Consider the following 20220-nt stretch of genomic DNA (forward strand, 5'->3'; position numbering starts at 1 on the left):
TTTGAATGACTTCGCCCACAAGGTGCCACTTGGGGATGCCCCGCCCCCCCCACGCGAAAGGATATAGGGCGATAACTTTCTGCAGCAGCTCCGCCGAGGAGATGAGAATCCGGTGCATGGTCAGCATGACTTGCAGCAGCTGGCTACTTCGACACAGGTTTCCATCTGCATCTGAAGACACAAAGAGCAGCCTCTGGGTTAGGCGGGACACCTGACAGCCAGCCGTCCAGGACTTGCCGCCTCTGCGCCAGCCAGCGCTCCCTGCTGTGTTTGTCTCCTCTGCTGCTCTGCCCTCCCCTCCCCTCCCCTGCCCCGAATATCCAGTGTGGTGCTCACTGACCGCCACCACCACCACCTCCCGCCCAGAGGGGCTCACGTCTCGGAAAAGGAAGGAAACTGGCAGCAGGGCCCCGGGTCTTTGTGGACAGCAGCTGCAGGCCCAGGTGTTGTGGGGCTAAACGTTCATGTAACTGAGAGTGGCGGGTGACCTCCTGATGTCAGAGTGAAAAAGATAATTTGGGGAACCGCAGCCCCCAGTGTTAATTACATGTGTACGTTTTAACACATGAGCGCATGAATACATTTCGAGGCCTTCCCATGCCCTCGGAAGGGGCTCGTGTTAATGAGTGGCCCTGCTTTGTAAGCTTCTGTCGTTTCATGCACAATACCAGGGACTTCTACACGTTCATAGGTAAGTTCCGTTTTCTTCAATTGCATTTTTTCTCCACCAACATGTTGAAGCTTCCTCGTATTACTCTGCTTGGAAATGAAGGAAGACTGGGGGGCAAACGTGACATTTGAAACTTGTTGGTGGGTTCCAGTAATCAGGCAGACTCACGTCAGAGCGCGTGGTGAGCTAGGTTTCGTAAATCCCAGCAGGCATCCAATAGGATGCATTTCATATACTGACCTTGGGCATCAAGAGCGCCCCTGGAGAAGTTCTTAAATTCTTTTCAACCTTAATGGCAAGAAAGGCCACTGGCTGAACTGGCTCCATCATGCTTTTTCTTCCCGGACTCATTGATATCGTCTCCTGTTTACAGCCACCTCCCCCCAGCTGTCCCCTCCCCCAACCCTTATTCTATTTGCTGCCCCTATAGGTTCATCAATCCTGGATTTCATATACCGAAAAACAGAAAAACATATACCACAACTTCAAGAGGATGACCGCCAATGACATGAAAACTCTGAGATAAACCCTAATACGACCAAACAAAAACAAAACAAAACTAAATACAGAAAATGTTGAAAACCAGACCAGGTCAGCGTGCACCAGATTGGGAGTGGGGTGTGGATCAAAGGGCAAAGTTTTAATGGTTCAAGTCAGACTTATCCCCTTGATTTACTCTACTCATCTGTAGTAAGATATATATTATTTGGGCAAACCTGTGACGGATATTCTCAGTGATTAGTTTTGTAAGTTTTCCTACCCCTCAACTTTACCAAGCATGGAGTCCTTTTCCAGGGACTGGTCTCTCCTGATGACATGTTGAAAGTATGGGGAAGAAGGGGGAAAAAAAAAGAGGACCTGATGCAAAGGGCTTAAGTGGAGAGTAAATGCTTTGAAAATGATTAAGGCAAAGAATGTACGGATGTGCTTTATACAATTGATGTATGTATATGTATGGATTGTGATTAGAGTTGTATGAGCCCCTAATAAAATGTAAAAAAAGAAAGTATGTCAGAACTAAGTCTTGCCATCTTGCTTCTAAGAAGCACTCCGGCCTTACTTCTTTCAAGACCGTGTGGTTTGTCCTTTTAGCAGTCCGTGGTGCTTTCAATGTTCTTCGCCAGCACCACAGTTCAAGTGCATCGGTTCTTCTTCGGACTCCTTACTCAATGCCCAACTCTCACATGCATGTGAAGGAATGGAAAATACCATGGCGCAGGTAAGCCCCATGCATCCTCATCCTCAAAGTAACATCCTTGCTTTTCAATCCTCTAACGAGGCCTTGTGCAACAAACTTACCTCATGCAATGAGTTGTTTAGCTCTTGACTGCTACTTCCTTGAGCATTGATTATGGATCCAAGTAAGACAAAATTCTTGACAACTTCTATCTTTTCTCCATTATCCTGAAGTTACCTATTGGGTCAGCTGTGAGAATTTTGGTCCTCTTGACACTGAATCAAGAAGTCATGGATCCACACTGAAGGCTGTAATCCTTGATCTTCACCCGGAAGTGCTTCAAGTCTTCCTCACTTTCAGCAAACAAGGCTGTGTCACCTATATACCACAGGTTGCTAATAAGCCTTTGCGATACTACTTTCTTCTTCATATAAGCCAACTTCTCTGGCTTATATTTTTGTTGTACATACAGGTTGAACAAGTCTGGTGAGCTACAACCTTGACATACACCTTTCATGATTTTAAACCATGCAGTATTTCCTTGTTCTTGATCCATGTACAAGTTCCTCATGAGCCCACGTGGTCTGGAATTCCCATTCTTCTCAAGGTTATCTCTAGTTTACTACAGTGCACACAGTTTTTGCACAGTCGATAAAACACAAGTCATCTGTATTGCACTTTAAACTAAATGTTAATATGAAAATAATACTTTATAATCTATCAAGGGGTCACGAGGGTGGAGGCAGGGAGGGAAGGGGATAAAGGAGGAGCTGATACTAAGGACTCAACAGAAAGTAATTATCTAGAAAGAATGATGGCAACATTTGTACAAATATGCCTGATTTAATTGATGTATGGACTGTACCAAGAGTTGTAAGAGCCCCCAATAAAATGACCTTTCAATAAAAAATAAATAAAACAAATGTTTAAAAGGCTATTCATTTTATTATGTTCCACATATGTGCATGAAAGGCTAAATGATGAGCCTAGTGTAGTTGGGCTTGGATTAGATATCTTGGTTCAGGCGTAGCCGATGACCAAAAGTCCTTCTTCATGGTACGGTATCACTTAGCCTCCCACCCATCACCAAATCTACCAACTCAATTTCATTCTACCAACCCTCTCTCTGCTGGCCTGCCTACCATGGAAGGCTCTTCAGAGCCCATACTTCCCTGTGTTCTAGGTCTGCTGCTTTCCCAGGGACCAAAACACCCCCAAACTACTTCCATGGAGCCAGTTGTAACTCATGGTGACATACAGGACTGAGTAGAATTGACCCACAGAGTAGACTTGTGGGTTTCTGAGACTCTTGACTCTTCATGGGAGTAGACATCCTCTCCAGATCCCAGGGGCCAGGATTCTGAATTCATCCACTCTCTGCCTTCCAATCTCATATTCTCTCTCTGCACATTTGCTTCCATTGGCATTTAAGTATGCCCCAGAATCTCCAAAGTAAAACACCAAAAATTAAAATAATTCTCTCTAGTTCTCTATTTGTTCCCCTTTCCAGCAAAATCTCATTGTCAATGATTTAATTCTCATCGACTTTTCAGTCATTGACTTCTGTCCCCAACATTTTATTCCATCTTTAATTTTCAAGGTCTTCAAATAGCTCTAAACTGCCAAAGTCAAGACCCCCCACCCCATGTTCGCATCTTCATGAAAATGGCATCAGCCCAACATCCTCCTCTCTCTCCCCCTTCCCCTCCGTTCCTCCCTCCCCTCCCCTCCACCAGCCCCCTCCCTTTCCCTTCTGGAACAATTTCTTCCCTTGGCTCCCAGGACACTGCCTGCCCCCGGTCCCTCCTGCTTTCCTTCTGTCTCCGCTCGCTCTGCTAAGATGTTACTTGTCAGAGTTCTCCATGGCTTAGCCCTCGTTGCACCTCTTTCGTTCAACATCCTCCGTGAGCTCATCCAGGCCACTGGTTAAAATACTATGGAGATGCTGACCGCTGTTAAGCTTCTATTTTCAGCCCCGCGTACCAGCTTGATTAACATGTCCAGCGGTGTCCTTACTATATCCAGTTAGATGTCTAAGTGGCATTCCAAACAGGCATGTTTACATTTCACGTATACAAACAAAACTCTTGGCTTCTCCTTTCCCCCAGCTCTCTGGCCCATCCCACTGCCAGGCTTCCCCACTTTAGGAAATGGCAGCAAGAGCCGTCCTCTCAGTTCCCCACATGAAACCACGAGAGCCACCCTTGTTGACTTACTTTCTTCCACACCCAGCCCGTCAGCAAGTTTTGATTCTACTTCTACGGTTTCTCTCACGCCTGCCCATCTTTCTGTCTTTGCCATCACCTTACTTGTCATTGTAGCTGGTACAGGACGCCATGGCCTAATCTCCCAACTTCCACTCTGGGTCACCTAATCTGCTCTCCACGGCCAGGAGGGAGCTCCTATGACCAGGTCATAAGCTTCACAGACGTGTTTTTAAGGAACACTTGTGTGAAACTATGTGATAAGCGAGAGACTGTCGAAAATGTGTTGAGTCTGCATCCCAGTGTTCCGATGAATCATGGACATGGTCTTAGGCTTATTTGGCATGTCCGTCTTGGACCTAAGACTTATGACCCCCTCTTTCCTCTGTGGCTAGCATCTTCTCGTGGACAGTCATACGTAAGGCCAAGGGGCTTGGGATGATTGTGGCTGAAATAAAGATCAAGTCATGAACGAATTCAAGGGACTAAAAGGTTTACAATGGAAAAGAAAAGGCTCAGGGGACACTTACAATATCTCAGATAATTGAAGCGTAATTTGTGGGAAAAGGTTTGGACTTGCTCTGTGGGGGGTCCCTCCTGGCAGAACTCGAGTTGATGGCCCCAAAGGGAAGCACTCTCGCCACAGGCGCATTGAAGAGGCAGCTGGAGAGCGGCATTTAGGGATCATTATTAAAACTGGTAGAGCACGGTCGTTTATTAAAGCCAGTTAAACAGCAAGGGCTGCGCAAACCACATGAACAGTATGATTTCTACGTCTCGCCACCCTGCCAGGTCCGTACTGCTCACGCTCTCTAGCTGAGGCAATGAGAGTTGAGCAGGATGGGCTGAGGAGCTAGGATGTGGTCTCTCATCTGCTGGAGTCCAGCATCCCTGCCCCTTCCCTCCTACCCAGCTGCCAGGATGGGAGGTTCGAGGATCGAGTGATGGGGTAGGGGTTGGCTAAAGCTGAAGAGCTTCCAGGTCTCCACCAGGCCCCTGGGGTGCTGGGTTGGAGCCAGTGCCCATTTGGCAGAGTAGCTTCTGTTCTTTGGTGATTGCTGAAAACTTGCGTAAGCCTTGGTCGATCGAGCTTGCTCCAGCTAAGAACCAAGGGTGCTGCATCAAGGGTCACATCAGATTCACACTTTGCTGGCGCCTGGCACCTTGCTTCAGGGGCCCTTCCCATGGTGGGGCTGCTCAGTGCTCGCAGGCACTCTGTGGACGTGAGAGCTGGCCAATGGTCAGACGGGGGGAGGACTCACTCAGTGGTGGGAGGCCGAGCAATGGGTGAGGGAAAGAGCAGAGAGAACCCCCCCCCCGCCTCTGTCTGAGAGGGACAGCACGCCATTTCCCGCCCCTTTATAGTTCTTCTTCAGCTGCACAATGCCTGGCGGGTGCTCACATAGTACCCTCTCCCACAGGGTTCCCCTGACCCCCCACCCCAGATCCTCTGGCCTGCAGACGACCTGCTTGCTCCTCCTCAGGGGCCAGCCTCTCCTGTAAAGCCAGGTTCTCAAAGTGGGTGATCCAAGGGCCTCTCTCCACTTCCAGGGCGCTGCTGTGTTTTATTTAGATACAATCACTGTGAGCAGATTTAATTACTCTAGTGAATAATTTCATTTTGTTCGCCTCTTCAGGCACAGAGAAATGTAGGGTGTCTTGCTACAAATTTGAGTAAATCAAATGTGCAGTGGAAAACAATATGTCATTCCCCTCCCCCCCCCTCCATTCCTGCCTGGCTTTCCTTACACTTCCGGGAGAGTCTTTAAAAATAAAAAACAGGTTGGAACCTTCGAGCAGTACAATCTGTCCATTTTTGCATTGGAGAGCAACAAAGGCAGCTAGAGAAGTTACACCAGGCGAAGATCCATCCAACCTGTGGACCGTCTGTCCCACGGAACAAACAGAAATGTCCCAGGGTCTCCGGACAGCCCCTCCTCTGGGAGCCAACAACCTGTCTCCCATGGTTAGACTCCGTGCTGGAAATAGCTACATGTTATGAACCTTGAGATCTCCCAGGGGAATGACTTCAGCCTGCTCCTACCCCAATCTTCTATTCAGCGCCTCTATGTACCCTCCCCCTTCCCAGCGCCCCCATGAGAGGATATAGCTCCTTCACGATTCTGTGTAGCAATTTTTCATTCTATTTCTGTTAAAATTGTTCATGACACCATTGAAAAGGATGGGTGGCAGAAGGGACTGTTGCTGCCGACAAGTCAATTTTTCAACAGAGTTGAGGGGACCGAGGTAAAAGCTGCCCCTGGCCTGCAACACAAGGGATCCAGGATAGATAATCCCTCCAGGGGCAACAAGGAGAGCAGAGATGCCGGAGGATTAGGGCAGGGTGGGGGTGGGGAAGGGGGAATCATCACAAGGATCAATCTAGAACCCTCTCCCAGGGAGAGGAACAACAGAAAAGTGGGGGAGGCGTGATGGGGGATGATGTATGATATGAAAATAATAATCTATAACTTATCAAGGGTTTGTGAGGGAGGATAGGTGGGGGAAAGAGGGGGCAGAAATGAGGAGCTGATATTGGGGCTCAAGTGGGAAGAGAATGCTTTGGAAGTGATGATGGCGGCATATGTGCAAATGTGCTTGACACGTTGGGTGAATGTGTGGATTGTCATAAGAGATGCAAGAGCCCCAGTAAAAGTATTTAATACAAATGAATAAAAATAAAAACGGTTCCTGGGGGCGACTAGCTGTCATCTTTGCAGGGGTACCCCGACAGGTCTTTTCTCCTGCCGAGCGCTGGGTGGGTTTGAACCACCAACTTTTCCATTAACAGTCAAGTGCTAACTGCGGAGCTGCCAGGGCTCCTTGTATGGTGCAGTCCCAGGCACTGAGGGAAAATTGAAGAGCTATTAGGAAACCCTTGTCACCAGTGAGCTCAGATCTCCCTGGGGAATAAGGCACATATTCAAGATGCCTAATGCTATCACGTGCCAATGTTTCTGGGAGCGGCACCTGGCAGCCACGCTGAGTGACGACTGGGCTTGGAGGAGGAGGAGCAGGGAGCTGGGTTGGTTGAAGAAGGATCTCTGGTATCTGTGGCAAGGTGATTTACAATGACAGACACAGCAGGCCATCCGGTCCAGCCTTGGCCTCTAAAGTGGCCCCCACACTCTTCACCTCCTTCCCTTGGCCGAGTCTTTGGAGAGGTGCTAATCTTTCTGACACTCAAAATCCTGCGAGAGCAAGCTGGAAAACGTGCTCCCCAGGCCCTGCTTCTTGCTTCTGGGAGTTGGGGGCCACTCTCCTGTGGGGTTTGCCTTGGAGAGGACTCCTTACAGAAGAGACATGGAACATGAACACAGGCACCCCGCAGCAGAGAGAGCAGCTCCAGGACAGGGTCCTTTCTTCCCCTTGGCTTCGGGGTCCATGGCAATCTGGTGGCTTGTGAGGGATCCTGGAGTGTTTCTGTTGTGGTGGTTTCTGCGTTTGATAAGGTGTCCGCAGGTGCAAGAGGGGTGGGTGTGTCTGTGAAGGAAAACTGGGGTAGTCCAGGCTTCGAACTCCCAGAGCTGCTTCTACCACAGCAATGTACACCAGGTAACCAGCACCACTGTGCCTTTTGTGTGCATGCAGTCCCTCACAACTGGGGGGGGGGCCAAGAACCCCCATAAAGGGGGTGGTTTGCACGGGGTTAGATTGCAGATCACAGGCAAGTTTGAGAACCAGGTGGCTACAGTGGAGGGCTGGTAAGAGTTAATACCCAGGTCTCTAGGCCGAGTGTGGGGAGGACGCTAAAACACAGTATTTGTATATGGTTGTGGTCTAAACACTCCCACGGTGGCCAATTTCACGCCACCACTGAGTGTAGGGCTGGGGCGATGCTCACAGCCAGCAGGCCTGAGGTTGAAAGAGTTGTCGCTCTCTTGGTTCTCTGCTGCCGTCCCTCCTACCTGGCTGGTCTGTTCCCTGGTGCTCCTAAACCCGCCTGACTCCTCACCTTACTCTCATCCCATGGCCCCTGGGCCTCGCCTGGCGACTGGGCAGATCATTCAGACCGACAGAATCCTCCGGAGGGGAGATGGACCCCAAGGGAGAATCCTCTCCGGGATAACTTCATTGCAACCGTGACTTCTTGGAAGCTCCCAGGTCCTTGTAAATCTAGCCCTGTTCTTGTTCCCTCTGGGATAAGCTGGTATATCAAACCTAGGCTGCAGGTGCCTGCAATGCGAATGAGAAAGTACCTAAGAAGAATGTATATATGAGTGTATATGTGTGTGTGTGTACACACACACACACACACACACACACACATAAAAACCATAACCAAATTCGCTATCATCAAGTTGATTCTCATAGCAGCCTGTGAGTTTGCAAGATGGCAATTCTTTATGGGAGCACAAAGCTGGTGGTTTCAACTTGACCTTGAGGTTAGCAGCCCAGTGAGTAACCGCTATACCACAGCATGTGTGTGTGTGTATGTATATGTTAGAATATACGTATGGGCACATGTGTGTATATGAATTTTTAAAGTTCTGAGTTACTCAATGATAATTTTTTCAATATTTGCAATGGCTAGGGAACACTATGCCATGGTCAAGTCCATGAGCCTCAATGGAATGGAGACCTGTAGCAGACCTTTAAGCAGAGTTCTGCCCAAGTGGGGAACAGGGCCGATGTGTGTCTTCCCTTGGCCAGCTTCCACCCAGCCTTCAAGGGGCGAGACAGTGGTTCAACAGCTGAGGCCGGGGACACGAAGAAGGGAACCCCCCTGGGGAACCTAGATAAAGTGCTTTAATCCATGCAGGCCTCCCTCCACTCCTAGCCCAGAGAGGACAAGAAGAACCTGTACTTCCTCCTCCCATTCTATTGGTGCTTGTTCACTGCCGTGCCAGGGGCTCGCCAGGCTCGGCGGGGAAAGTTCCCAGAGTGGCCCAGCAAGAAGGAGGGACGGACTCCTCAGCAATGGAGGCCATCTAGATAGACACGTGCACACACCCTGACCCGGCGGCGTGAAACAGGTTAGTGGAGGGAGAGCCATGCTTTTCTACTGAGGACCTGCTACCACTGTATTTCCAGCCTCTGCCAGATCAATGGCTGCTTCACCTGCGTTGAGCCAAACAGCTCTGGAGGAGTAGGGGGCAGGGGCTCCGTTCTAAGGATGTAAAACCCACAGCCTTGAGCCTTGGCCATGGCCACAGGGATGGTAAGTGGTGGCAAGGCATTGGGGTCGGGCCCCCTGGCCTCCAGCTCAGGCTTCTTCCTTTTCGCCTGCTGCCGCCGTCTTGGCATTTTTTCGAGGATTAGGAGGCTAGTGGGATAAAGACTGTGGTTACGCTGGGAAGGGCTCGAACTTTTGGCCCAGCGTGCTGCAAGACTGCACCCGTTACCCATGTCCCCCTCGTCTCTTTTTCTCCCTAGGAAACCCTACAGCCCTCAGGGCCAACCTAGCTCTTCTCATTCGAATGATGCCACTAGATGGCACTAGCTCCTGGGAGCGGCCTCTGGCTCGTGGCAACCTCGCCTGCGCAGAGTTGAACCGCGCACCAGTTCTCAAAGGTTGCTTTTTTGGGGAAGTGATCCGTGGGTCTTCCTCTCAAGGCAGCTCTGGGTGAACTCCAGCCTTTTGGGGAACAACCTCGCGCGTTCAACAGTTGTACCTCACAGGAAAGCAATTGCTCCCTGAACTCTAACCCCCCCCCCCCCCCCCGGGAGAGCCCAAGTCCACTGCGCTCCGTGGCATCAGCACGAGGCCAACAGGATGAGGACCATCTAACCAGGGCACCACTGGAAGCCAGAGAGCTCCACAGTCAGTGGCCACATGGATAAAACCCGAGAACTCGCAGGCCCTGCGCTTCCCCGATTTTTCTCTTCCTGCGGCAGAAGTGGTCCCCACTCTCGAAGCCAAATGAGGTACCAAGAGCAACACAGCTCCGGGGGCATGGCTCTACTTCTGAAGCATGAAGCTCTATGCAAAGAGGGACCTAGATTCCTCTGGATGGGCAACTGTAATCTGCAAATGCCTAACCAAGCACATGAATTGCCTGCAGTGAAAGATGGTTTCGGCTTTCTTGTCCTTGCCGAGCAAGGTAGACTGCCTTCCTTCAGGAGGGCTGTCCTAAGCCAGGCCTGTCACTTCTAGAGAACCAGGGCCTTAAGATGTCCAGAGGGGGAAGTCGTCTTCTTTGTAAACCGGACACCGCTCTGTGGGTCGAGTAGGGGTTGGGGCTATGAACTAAAAAGGCGAGCGGAGGGAAGTCCTGGGACACCCATTGATTAGACTCCATTCAAGAGTTTCCTCTGGAAGGCGATGCCAGCTGAGCACCTCCAATGGCTGGTTCTCCTAGTGCTCCCACAACTCCCTGGGACAACCGAATGAGCTGGCTGGGTCGTTCTGCTGAAACCTAATTCCTGGATGAGTTGTGCTTTGTTCGACCCAAGCCTCCTTGGTTCATAAATGTTGACCACTCATCCTTGTAGCACCCCAGGAATGTGCCAGGCCGGGGAAACCAGTGATGGGCCTGACCAGCTTCCTGGGGGAACTCAGAGAGCTGCGGAGAGGTAGCCTGGATGGGGCTGGTAAGGTGGAGTTGGCCCCCCCAAACGAGCCACACACACACACACACACACACACACACACACACACGGTTAGGGAATCTGGGGCAATGTTCTGACCTTGTTCTCTAGAGCACATTCCGATTGCTTCAATCTTGTCTGTTTTGCATATTTTTGAACAGGCAAAATCAGTCCTAAGAAGCGACTCGGGGAATTCCCCAGTAATCAAATAGGGCCTGTCAGAAGTATTGGTCACCATGAACTCTGTCTTCTTCAGAAGTTTTTAATTTTCCTTCTCTCCATTTGTGACTTGATCTTATCGGACCTCCAAGCTCGATGAACCTCATTCCATGGCTTGACAGGGTTGTAGCTGACCGAAAATGTCAACCTGCCACATCCAGTCTCAGCACAAAGGGGGCCCTGCACCGTGCACGCCGTCCTCTGCTTGTAACTCTCCTCCACGCACGGTCGTGCACAGACACAGCACATCGCCATGTATGGTAACAGTAAGGGAGGTCTTTTTACAACCAGAAGCTATTCTGAAAGTCTCCCTTCCCCTGCCCTTCGGTTGTCACGAGGAGTAGATTAAACACATGAGAATCCACTCACACGTGATGAGCTAGGCTTCTTTCTCTTGCCGGGTTCTCTGTAAATTTACTACCCGCAGACTCGAGCTTCACCCTCAATATAGTCTTAGGCTATTTCAGATTGGGAAGGTGACGTTTTTCATCAGCTGCTTCACGATACGTGTGACCCACAGAGTGGTGGCCATCGTGCGCTGTCACAAGAGCTGTGCCAATGAGATTGACCTTGGGGGTGTCTGTCAGCTTGCCTCATTTCATGGCCGAGTTGGTTCGTGGCCTTCCAAGGTTCCTTCTGAGGCTGGACTTCTAGTGACCCCTTTCCTCAGGTAGTCAAGACAGAAGGCTCTCTGAGCATGGACTGAAGAACTAGGGAGCGAGTCTGCCTGTAGACCTGGGACCAACACTGAAGGAGCGAGCGGCAGACGCAGGTCCGGGGAGTCTATTACTATCTGAAGGGGAGGAGAAGCATCTGCTCACTACTTACTAGCAGCCGAGAGCCAAATAAGAGAAGGATTGCAAAACACCCCAAGGAATGAGCTGGTGCTGGGGCACGTACGATGCTTTACAAAAATATCCAACATGCAATATTGAAACGCACAGTGTCGTTACCCATGGGGAGATGAAAGGGACAGGGAGATGCAGTGGATAGTGGTGTAAATGAAGTGTCTGGCCAGAAGAATGACACCTGCTGTCATTTATCGATTAGCTCCTGTCCGCCACTTCACAGTTATGAAGATAGTAAAACATCTGTGCAACTGTTTTGTACACGAATGATGCTTGTCAGGCAGTAATAAATGCCAAGAGGCGAGGCACCAGTAAAATGGGCTGTCGTGGTTAAGATGTATCAACTTGGTAGGGCTGTAATTCTAAATTTGTAAGGATATAGTCACCCTCCATCTGGTGATCTCAGCTGGTCATCCTCCATTTTTACAGTAACACCGACTTTCACGTAGCGACCTGATCTTTGGAACCTAACCATGTTGCTAAGTGAGAAGTGGGCGACCTGCTACTCAGTTTGATCTCTCTCTCTCCTTCCTGTGCACTGGGCCCTTTTTCAAGCCAAACCAAACCCCTTTGACATACCGTTGCTGTTTGACAAATAACACATGCAAAGAGGGGTGGTGGTAAAATAGCTTGCCCAAGTTCATTCAGCCTAATAGGACAGAAGTGGAATTTGAACCAAGGTCATCCAGCTCTGGGATGACCCTCAGCATTTCTAAACCTTGATTTGGTCACTTGCAACATGAGAGTTTCAGACCGCCCTACCACCTCCCTTCTAGCAGAGAGAGAATCCAGCTATCAGGTAAGATGAGGAAAACACTTGGAGATCTTTGGGAGTGACAAGCTCCTGACTCCAATCCAAACCACCGTGATGCTCCTGGGTCCCAATGTCTGGGCTGCCCGCCAATCATGAGTTAGGCACAGAACACGTTCCCTCTGTTCCTGACGCATGACTTGCACTAGTGCTTTGCTGGCATAGCCTGTCATTGCCATGTTCATTCTTTTAGGAGTGAGGGGAGCAGCTAAGGGGATGTGACCTGAGAAAAGCAATAAAACTGATTACTGGTGCCTGGGCTTGAGTTTTTGGGTTTTGACTCCAACCTTATTGGGTCCATCCCCATGTCTCTGGCCCTGATCATTGTGCAGACAAAGGCGTTGCTTCCGTATTGGAGGGCTTCTGAGGCTGACCTTTCACGCTCCTAAGTGAGAAAACTGGGAATGAGAATCCCCACCGTAGTTGGAGCACCTACTACAGATCTGATACTGCCCTGACAGTGTTAGGTTCATTCTGTCATTTTCACTACAATCTGCATGTTTTCTAACAGATAAAGAAAAGAGATTTAAGCAAAGGGAAGTCCTTTGTCAGTGGTTCCACAGCTAAGGGACAACACATGATCATCCTGGTTATCCCATCCTCTGGAATCTCCACTTGCTTTATGACTCATGCACATGGATTCTTCCCCTGAGTCTCCTTCCCACCCCCACCCCCCATCTCTCTGCAGTCTCCAGTAACCTGTTGTGTCATTTTAAATTAGGATTTATGTGGAAGCTTCAAAAGGCTCATGGGAACATGGAATCAGAACAGAACAGAGCTTCCCCACCAACTTTTGGAAACCCACTTGTGTAAGAGCAGAGACATTGATACAAAATAAACCCCAAACACTAACTTGGGGCGCACACTATGAGGGAAGAGTTAAATGTCTTTGGAAGGGAGCAGCAGAGAAAGATCGGTAGCCTCAGAATTTGGAGGGACATGTGGGGGAATGGGGAGAATGAACATGTCTTAGGAAATGAAGCATAAAAAAGTCAGACTGCTCAAAGGCCAAGGAAAGAACTAAGATTTTGATGTTTCCTCTGAGGCATGTTAGTGTGCCTGGCACTTAGGGCCATTTACACATCAGGGCCGAGCAGCCCCTTGGCGTTCCATGATAAGTAAATTCGAGGTGTCCGGATATCTTGAGGGATTCTGGATGCTCAGGTCACTGCGCAATAAACGTTAAGGGTATGTAAGTGACACTAAAGCGCTAAAAGCCTTCCTGGAAATACTTGGATCCTCTTTTCTAAAACTACTGAAAATTTTATATTTTCCAGGACAGAAAAGCTAAGAGACAATGCTTACAGCATCTAATTGCCTGAGTTTCCGTGGGATCTAACAGACTGAATTCAAGATTTCTCAAATTTGTTGTGTTCTTCTCACCTCAAGGTCACAGTACCTCGGTTTTCGTGGGGAGCCTTCAATGGGCAGAACTGCACTGGAGAGGGCCGGGGGCAGGACAACCAACTCCCGCATGTTTGTAGGCTGGAACCACCGCCAACAGCCCTGCCTCTCACATGCTGACACTGGACACGTACTTTCACACGCATTACCTCACCTGACCACCACAGGGACTTCGTGAGGTGGACAGGGACGACAGTAGATTTTTGAACAACATACGGGTAGTGGCATGGACTCCTTTGCATGGTTGATAGTCTGTGTATAACATTTCACTTCTCCAGAACTTAGCCTCTTGTTGGCCAGATGCCTTACTTACTGATAACTCTTGTGTGTGTATGTGTAAATGAACCTACACAGTCCAAACTCATGTTGCTCTAGGGTTAACTGTCTGTTCATACTGGTAGACATGTCAGGGGAGGAAACTGAGGGTTAAGATGTGGATGCTGGTCAAGCGAGAGAAGAAAAATCACAGCCAGTTACTCTCTAGCTCAACAGCAAGCCCATTAGGGGAGTTCGGACACAGCTTCCACCGCTGTCGGCTTGACTTTTATGCTTAGCTGCAAAGTGGAAGGTGAATCACAGGTCAGCGTTGGTCATGGTGAACCGGAGCTCACAGAGTACATGGCTACAGGGAGGAGCAGCTGCGGGACTTCCCTCCCACGTCGGTCACTCACCTGTGGAACAAACTCAGACGCCCAAATGTATACAACATCAGCAAGGAGGGCGGCTTAAGACTGGGAAGCACTCGCCTTCACCTGCTTAGCTATCGCAGCAGGGGGGTGTGTGTTTGTAAATACTGCTATTTCATTTTTTATTCCTCCTAAGAACTAGCCAACCCACCTGCCCTTGAGCCTACTGTAAGAGATTTAAGTAAACTTACAGACCTGTAGCCAGTCTAGAGAGGTCTGGGGGTTTCAAGGCTTCCCTCAAGTCATATGTTTTTATCTCTTTAACCCTCACCGTTCAGTACACTGAGCCTCCCAGATTTGTGCAGGGAACATAGGAAAGAGCTATTAAGGTTCTAGAGACTTAATTCAATATTTTTCTATCTATATTGCCCACTAGTCATTTGAAGGAATGAAAAATCACAAGTAGAGTTTATAGCTTTACAGGAGTTTTTTGGTTTTTGTTTTTAACTGATAAGACTTAGTGACAACAGCCCACAGACTCTATGGAGTGTTTTAGGGGATGAATTAATGGTGTGGTCTCTTAGAATGATCCTGTCCAGGCATCTCCAGAAGCAGATAATTACGTTAAACCTAACTGACTTTTCAAGACCTCTTTGGGGCCACAGAGAGAGGACAAACCCTGAGTCAAACGCTCATCATTGGCAATAATTGAAGGGCGAGTCCAGAGCCGGCAGCTTGGTACTCATCGTATCTTCTGGAAAACAGACAGCACATTAGAGGCTGGCCCCAACAGAGCTCACTGTCTGGCCTGAAGTGCCTGGGACTGGAGGTAAGCACTGAATTCACCAGTACAAGTTTGGATGCAACAAATTTGGGACCTGTGGCACTCATGGGGCCGGTGGGGGGGGGGGGGAGAGGAGGGGGCGGGTGTGAAGAAGCCCTTATGCATGTGGCATTAAATAAACGAATGCAAAATTAACTAAAATCATGAATTGCCCATCGCTACAAAGACAGACTCACAAACGATAATGCCGGGGCATTTCTTGTTTTCCCAAGTGCCCTGATTTACTCACTGAGTCAATTCCAACTCATAGCAACCCTATAGGGCAGGGTCGAACTGCCCCTGTGAGTTCCGAGACTGTAACTCATTACAGGAGTAGAAAGTCTCATCTTTCTCCCTCAGAGAGGCTGGTGGTTTTGAACTACTAACCACCATATAACCACCGTACCACAAGCGCCCTGGGTTTCCCTTGAGAAGGAGGGTGCAGCCCGCGAGAGCACAGAAAGAGAGACCTTGGCTGGGGTTCAGCTCTAAGAGTGAGAAGACAGCAGCTGTAGTCCTCTTTCCGCCTGCCCACTGACATGCCCACGTGCCAGGTGGAGACTGGAGCTTTCCCACTCTCCCTGCCTGCTGGACCACGCGGGTTATTCCATTACCAAGACGCTGACACTCTGCTTCAAGACCGTCTCCTGTAGGCCTTACTTTTTTTGTCCGATTAACTGAGCCACTGTTGTCCACCGATTCAAGCTACAGCCTGGTTCTATCTTCGGCTTGAAAATATTAGCAAAGACCCTGGCATTCTTCCCAGACCTTTGGCCACCCTCTGCTCCAAGCAGACGACATGGCCTCTCCAACGTCAGTGCCCACATCCCATGAAGTCTGCAGAAGAAACTCCAAGATACCAGATGCCGCATCCTCTGGTTTCTGCTGGGTCTCTCGTCTGTTACAGAGATTTCCACAGAAAGTTAACTAATAAATGTTTCCCTTTGTTTCTGAAAGTAAGGCTTCTTTTCAACAAAAACCATCTCATTTTCCTCACAATTTAAAAAGAAAAAAAGAGAATTGCTCACACCTCAAATGCTAAATTAGTGAAAACCTTCTGTGTTGTCTTCAATCATTACAGTTGCAACCAATCCTGGTTATTATAATGAACATTTAGCATTAGAAAGAACTGGGTAATTGCTCTTCTCCTCCTCTCGCGATGTCTTTAATTTCTCATTAGTATCATTCTGGTTGCCAAGCAACCTTCACTTTTACGTCCTATATTTGAAGAGAGCATGACAGAAATGTTCTTGTAACTAAATTTCCCTTAGGACAGAAAAACAGTGTGGTACCCGAACACACCTCCTTATCAAAACTCACGTCAAGATCCTAATTGTTTAAAATGTGAATTATGGGAAACAAAGAGATCATTATCGTGAACCTGCCATAAAAAATGTGATGATAATACACGCAAACACTCATCGAAGAGGATCTAGAAAGACGCAGCCAAGGTTGCTGATAGCACTTATCTTGCCCTTGGTGATGAAATGCGTGGCTGTAATTTTCTTTCTTTTTGGGATAATCTTTATTTTCTAAGTTTTCTACAAACTCATTGCTATTGAGTTTATTTCAACTCGTGTGGAGGGTGGTGGGGCAGTTCTCTGCCCTGACTGGGTTTGCCAGGCCATAGCTCCTTAGGGAAGCTGTCGTGCCCCGCATGCCCCTTCCCACGTGAGTGCCGGTGGCTGCCAACTGCTGGTCTTCTGTGAGCAGTCAAGCGCTTTCCCCAGGACGCGTACGTGAACAAGAGTAACTTTGAATTGCAACGCATAAATGTGAGTGGAGTTACAGTTACAGCGTTGCAAATAGAATGATGTACAAACTAATGAGAATTAAATGAAAAAATGTCTCAATAATACAGTCATGCAAACACTGTGTTGTTCATAGTAAATGCTCGAGTTATTGCTAAAATATTTTCTCATGTGATGAAAGAAAGACATGAGGCGAAAAACCCACATCAGCCTGGCGGTGGCTTTCGGGTTCAGCGACGCTTGCCTTCAGGACTGATGCCAGTCTGCAGGGAGCGGGCAGGGTGGGATGGGGGAGGCTTGTTGGGTCAGTAACAGTTGCAAGGCGACAGCAGCAGAGCGTTAAACCGAGGCGGGAGCTGCGTGTCTGCACACGTAGCACCCCCATGACGCTGGCCCTGCGCACACTGGTCCTTCCTGATCCCCCCCCCCCACAACCTACTCCTCGTTGCTAAGGCAGCCCCAGCAGGATGTCACTCAAGCCCCCTAGCCCCAGAGAATTGGCAGCAAGTCTAGCAGTTGTCACTGTTTCGCACAGAAGCAGGACAGGGCCTACCATGGGGACGGGCTGGACAAGTGTCAGTTGGGTGGTAAATGCAGAGGGAGCGCCTCTTCACGTCCCTGTCCAGCTAAGCCCCTACTTACAGGCTTCTGACTCAGGGGAAAGGCATACGGTAGGGAGCAAGCCTGGCCAGCGCCATCGGAAACTGGAGTTTGTGCTGTTTGAAGATGGAGGCGTTGGCTAGGAACAGGGCCTCTAAGAGACAAAGCATCGTTATAACAGACACCCACACTCTGCTTATTTTCACGGTCAAAAGATAGGCATGCTATCCATTCCCAAGGGTGTCTTCTGCAGTTGAGGAAGACCAGCAATGCTGGGAAACCAGACGGCACTGGTCCCACGCAAACACGCTTAATCTCTCTGATTAGATCTGGCTGCATTGCTCCAGAGATCCCCACGAGGCTGGTTTCCCCGGGAGCTTTGCTCCTCCATGAGGCTGCAAACCTATTTGTTCTCTGGCTTCGCCAGGTGAATTATACCCTGCAGGTTTCCCAGGTTCTTCTAGAAGACTCGAGGAGATGAGAAGCAAGTATGCTAACGGACTGCATTTCTCACCATCAGCTCACAGACCACCTCCACCCAAGCCGTCAGTGAGTGACTGGCTGCAGGAACGTCTCTGGGCTGGCTTCTCAGGAACCTCCCTGGCTAAGGCATGCACTGCCCTGGCGCTCATTCCTCACGGCAGCGTGAGTCTCGGAGAGCACCTGAGCAGAGTTTAGAACTCTGAATCTCTCGACAACCTCCCCGAGCTCCAATCCAATTCCCTATTATTAAAAAAAAGGAAAGAAAAGCTAAGTGTTCAACCAGTGTCAGTTATTGTGATGTGTGTGTGCGTGTGTGTCTTCTGCCGATCTCGGCAGGTCTGTAGACAGACTTAAATGATGCCCAGAACCCCCGAGGCACTAATTTACTTATAAGCATGTTGACAACCGCCTCTGCCCTCTATTCTAGAGAGAAGTCTACTAGAGATACGACCTCATCAGAGAGGAGCGTGAAGGGGATTTCCCCGTCTCCCCTCTCTCAGGCTTGGCAGTCACCGTCATGCATGCTCATGAGAGGCCAGATGCTGAGTGAGGCGGAGGCCAGCCTGTCAAAGATACACAAAGACACTCTATGGGCGACATAGTTGCTGGGGGCTGAGAATAGTAATGCCTTTGACATGCTCTGGTGTCCATGGGAAGCCTTCAGATGTGGGTTTCCCAAGGGCTGTCCTTAATATTCAAAACCTTGCCGTGACTCCCAGGGGGTGTAGATCCATTGGGGAGGCTTCTGGGACAGCTCTGGTCACCTTCATGAAGGGGGTGCTACCAGCAGTGGCCGAGGCAGTGGAGCCCCTCCCTGATCCTGGGAGTTGCCGGTACTGGGGTCTGAGCGCCCACGGATGCTCATGGCCATTGGCTTTGGGCCTTGTGGCCCTGTTGCTTTACTGCTCAGCCTGAAAAGTCGGGGAATGGGGTAAAAGATCCCACCTTTCCTTGGACATCGAGGAACCATTCCCAACAAGTGTGTATTTGCTTTCTTGGTCTCCAACTTCAAAGGGAACTCTTTGGGAGTTCAAGTCTACAAAATGCTTTTACTATTCAACTGCTCCACCGTGAGGGAAACAAAGCTACGAGGCTTGGGGTGTTTTTGGTTAGGAAACCTGTCCCCCAGGGGTGATGCCGTGGTGTTTGAAATTCTGGTGGCGTGGCGTCTAGCATCGTAGCAACAAGCAAACCACTGTGGTAGAACACACTGACTAGGATGAAAGCCTGGGAGTCAACTTCCAAAAAGGAGCCAATGACAATGTAAGGATCCCAGTGTCGCGCTAGCAGATGAAGCCTCGATCCGACGGCATGACACAATAGGTGCAACAAGGGACCGAGGCAAGCCACCCATCGCACAGCCGGAGTGGGACTGGCCATGCATGTCATTCTGCCGTACATGGTAAAGGCAAACCAAGCTCGCCACCATCGAGTCCCTTCTGAATCACAGTGACCCTGCAGGGTCGGGATGCACTGCGGGTTTCTGAGACTGTAACTATTGACGGGCGTGGAGAGCCTCATGGGGTAGTTTTGAGCTGCTGACCTTGCACTTAGCAGGCAGCATAACACATTGCCCACTACTCGGCTAGGGCCTCCTTCTGTGACATACAAAGTCATCCTAAATTGCAATGGATTTGATGGCCATTGCCAGTAACAGCCACCCCCCAGTTTGGGTGACACTTACACTTAGATAAGATTGTACAGTGAACACAGTAACTAGAATTTTGTTTAAGAGGGAATTTTTAAGAGGAGATCTAGTAGATAGGTGGGATCCTATCAATGTTTCTATAACCGAATGAAGTTTAATTTCTGACCGGGGGGAGACCAGGCCTACAGAATGGTGGGAATAGGGTGCAGGTCTCTCTGGAGTGTGGGCGGCCTATTCTAGAAGAACCCTGGGCTTGTTGAGCTCAAGGGGCAAGCAGCTGCTGAGGGTGCTGGACGGGGGGCAGGGGGCGGGGAATGTGAGTGATGCTTTTGGGGTCAGACTAAGAGCATGAGGTAGTGATTTCAATTCTCTGAGGGTGATGTACTGTCTCATTTGCCCAACAGACTTGGGCTGCCTATGGCACG

The 20220-nt window shown here is 49.5% G+C and overlaps 1 protein-coding gene across 1 annotated transcript in view; it reads right to left on the reverse strand.

Moving 5' to 3' along the window:
* RASGRP1 (RAS guanyl releasing protein 1) overlaps positions 1-20220 on the reverse strand; it is a 62108-nt gene that overhangs the window by 32342 nt on the left and 9546 nt on the right. Inside the window, exon 3 of the mRNA XM_075532286.1 lies at positions 66-171. Coding sequence (XP_075388401.1) covers positions 66-171 — 106 coding nt within the window. The remainder of the gene's footprint in view (positions 1-65; positions 172-20220) is intronic.

Source organism: Tenrec ecaudatus, chromosome 14 (genome assembly GCF_050624435.1).
Source record: "Tenrec ecaudatus isolate mTenEca1 chromosome 14, mTenEca1.hap1, whole genome shotgun sequence".
Classification (NCBI taxonomy): Eukaryota; Metazoa; Chordata; class Mammalia; order Afrosoricida; family Tenrecidae; genus Tenrec; species Tenrec ecaudatus.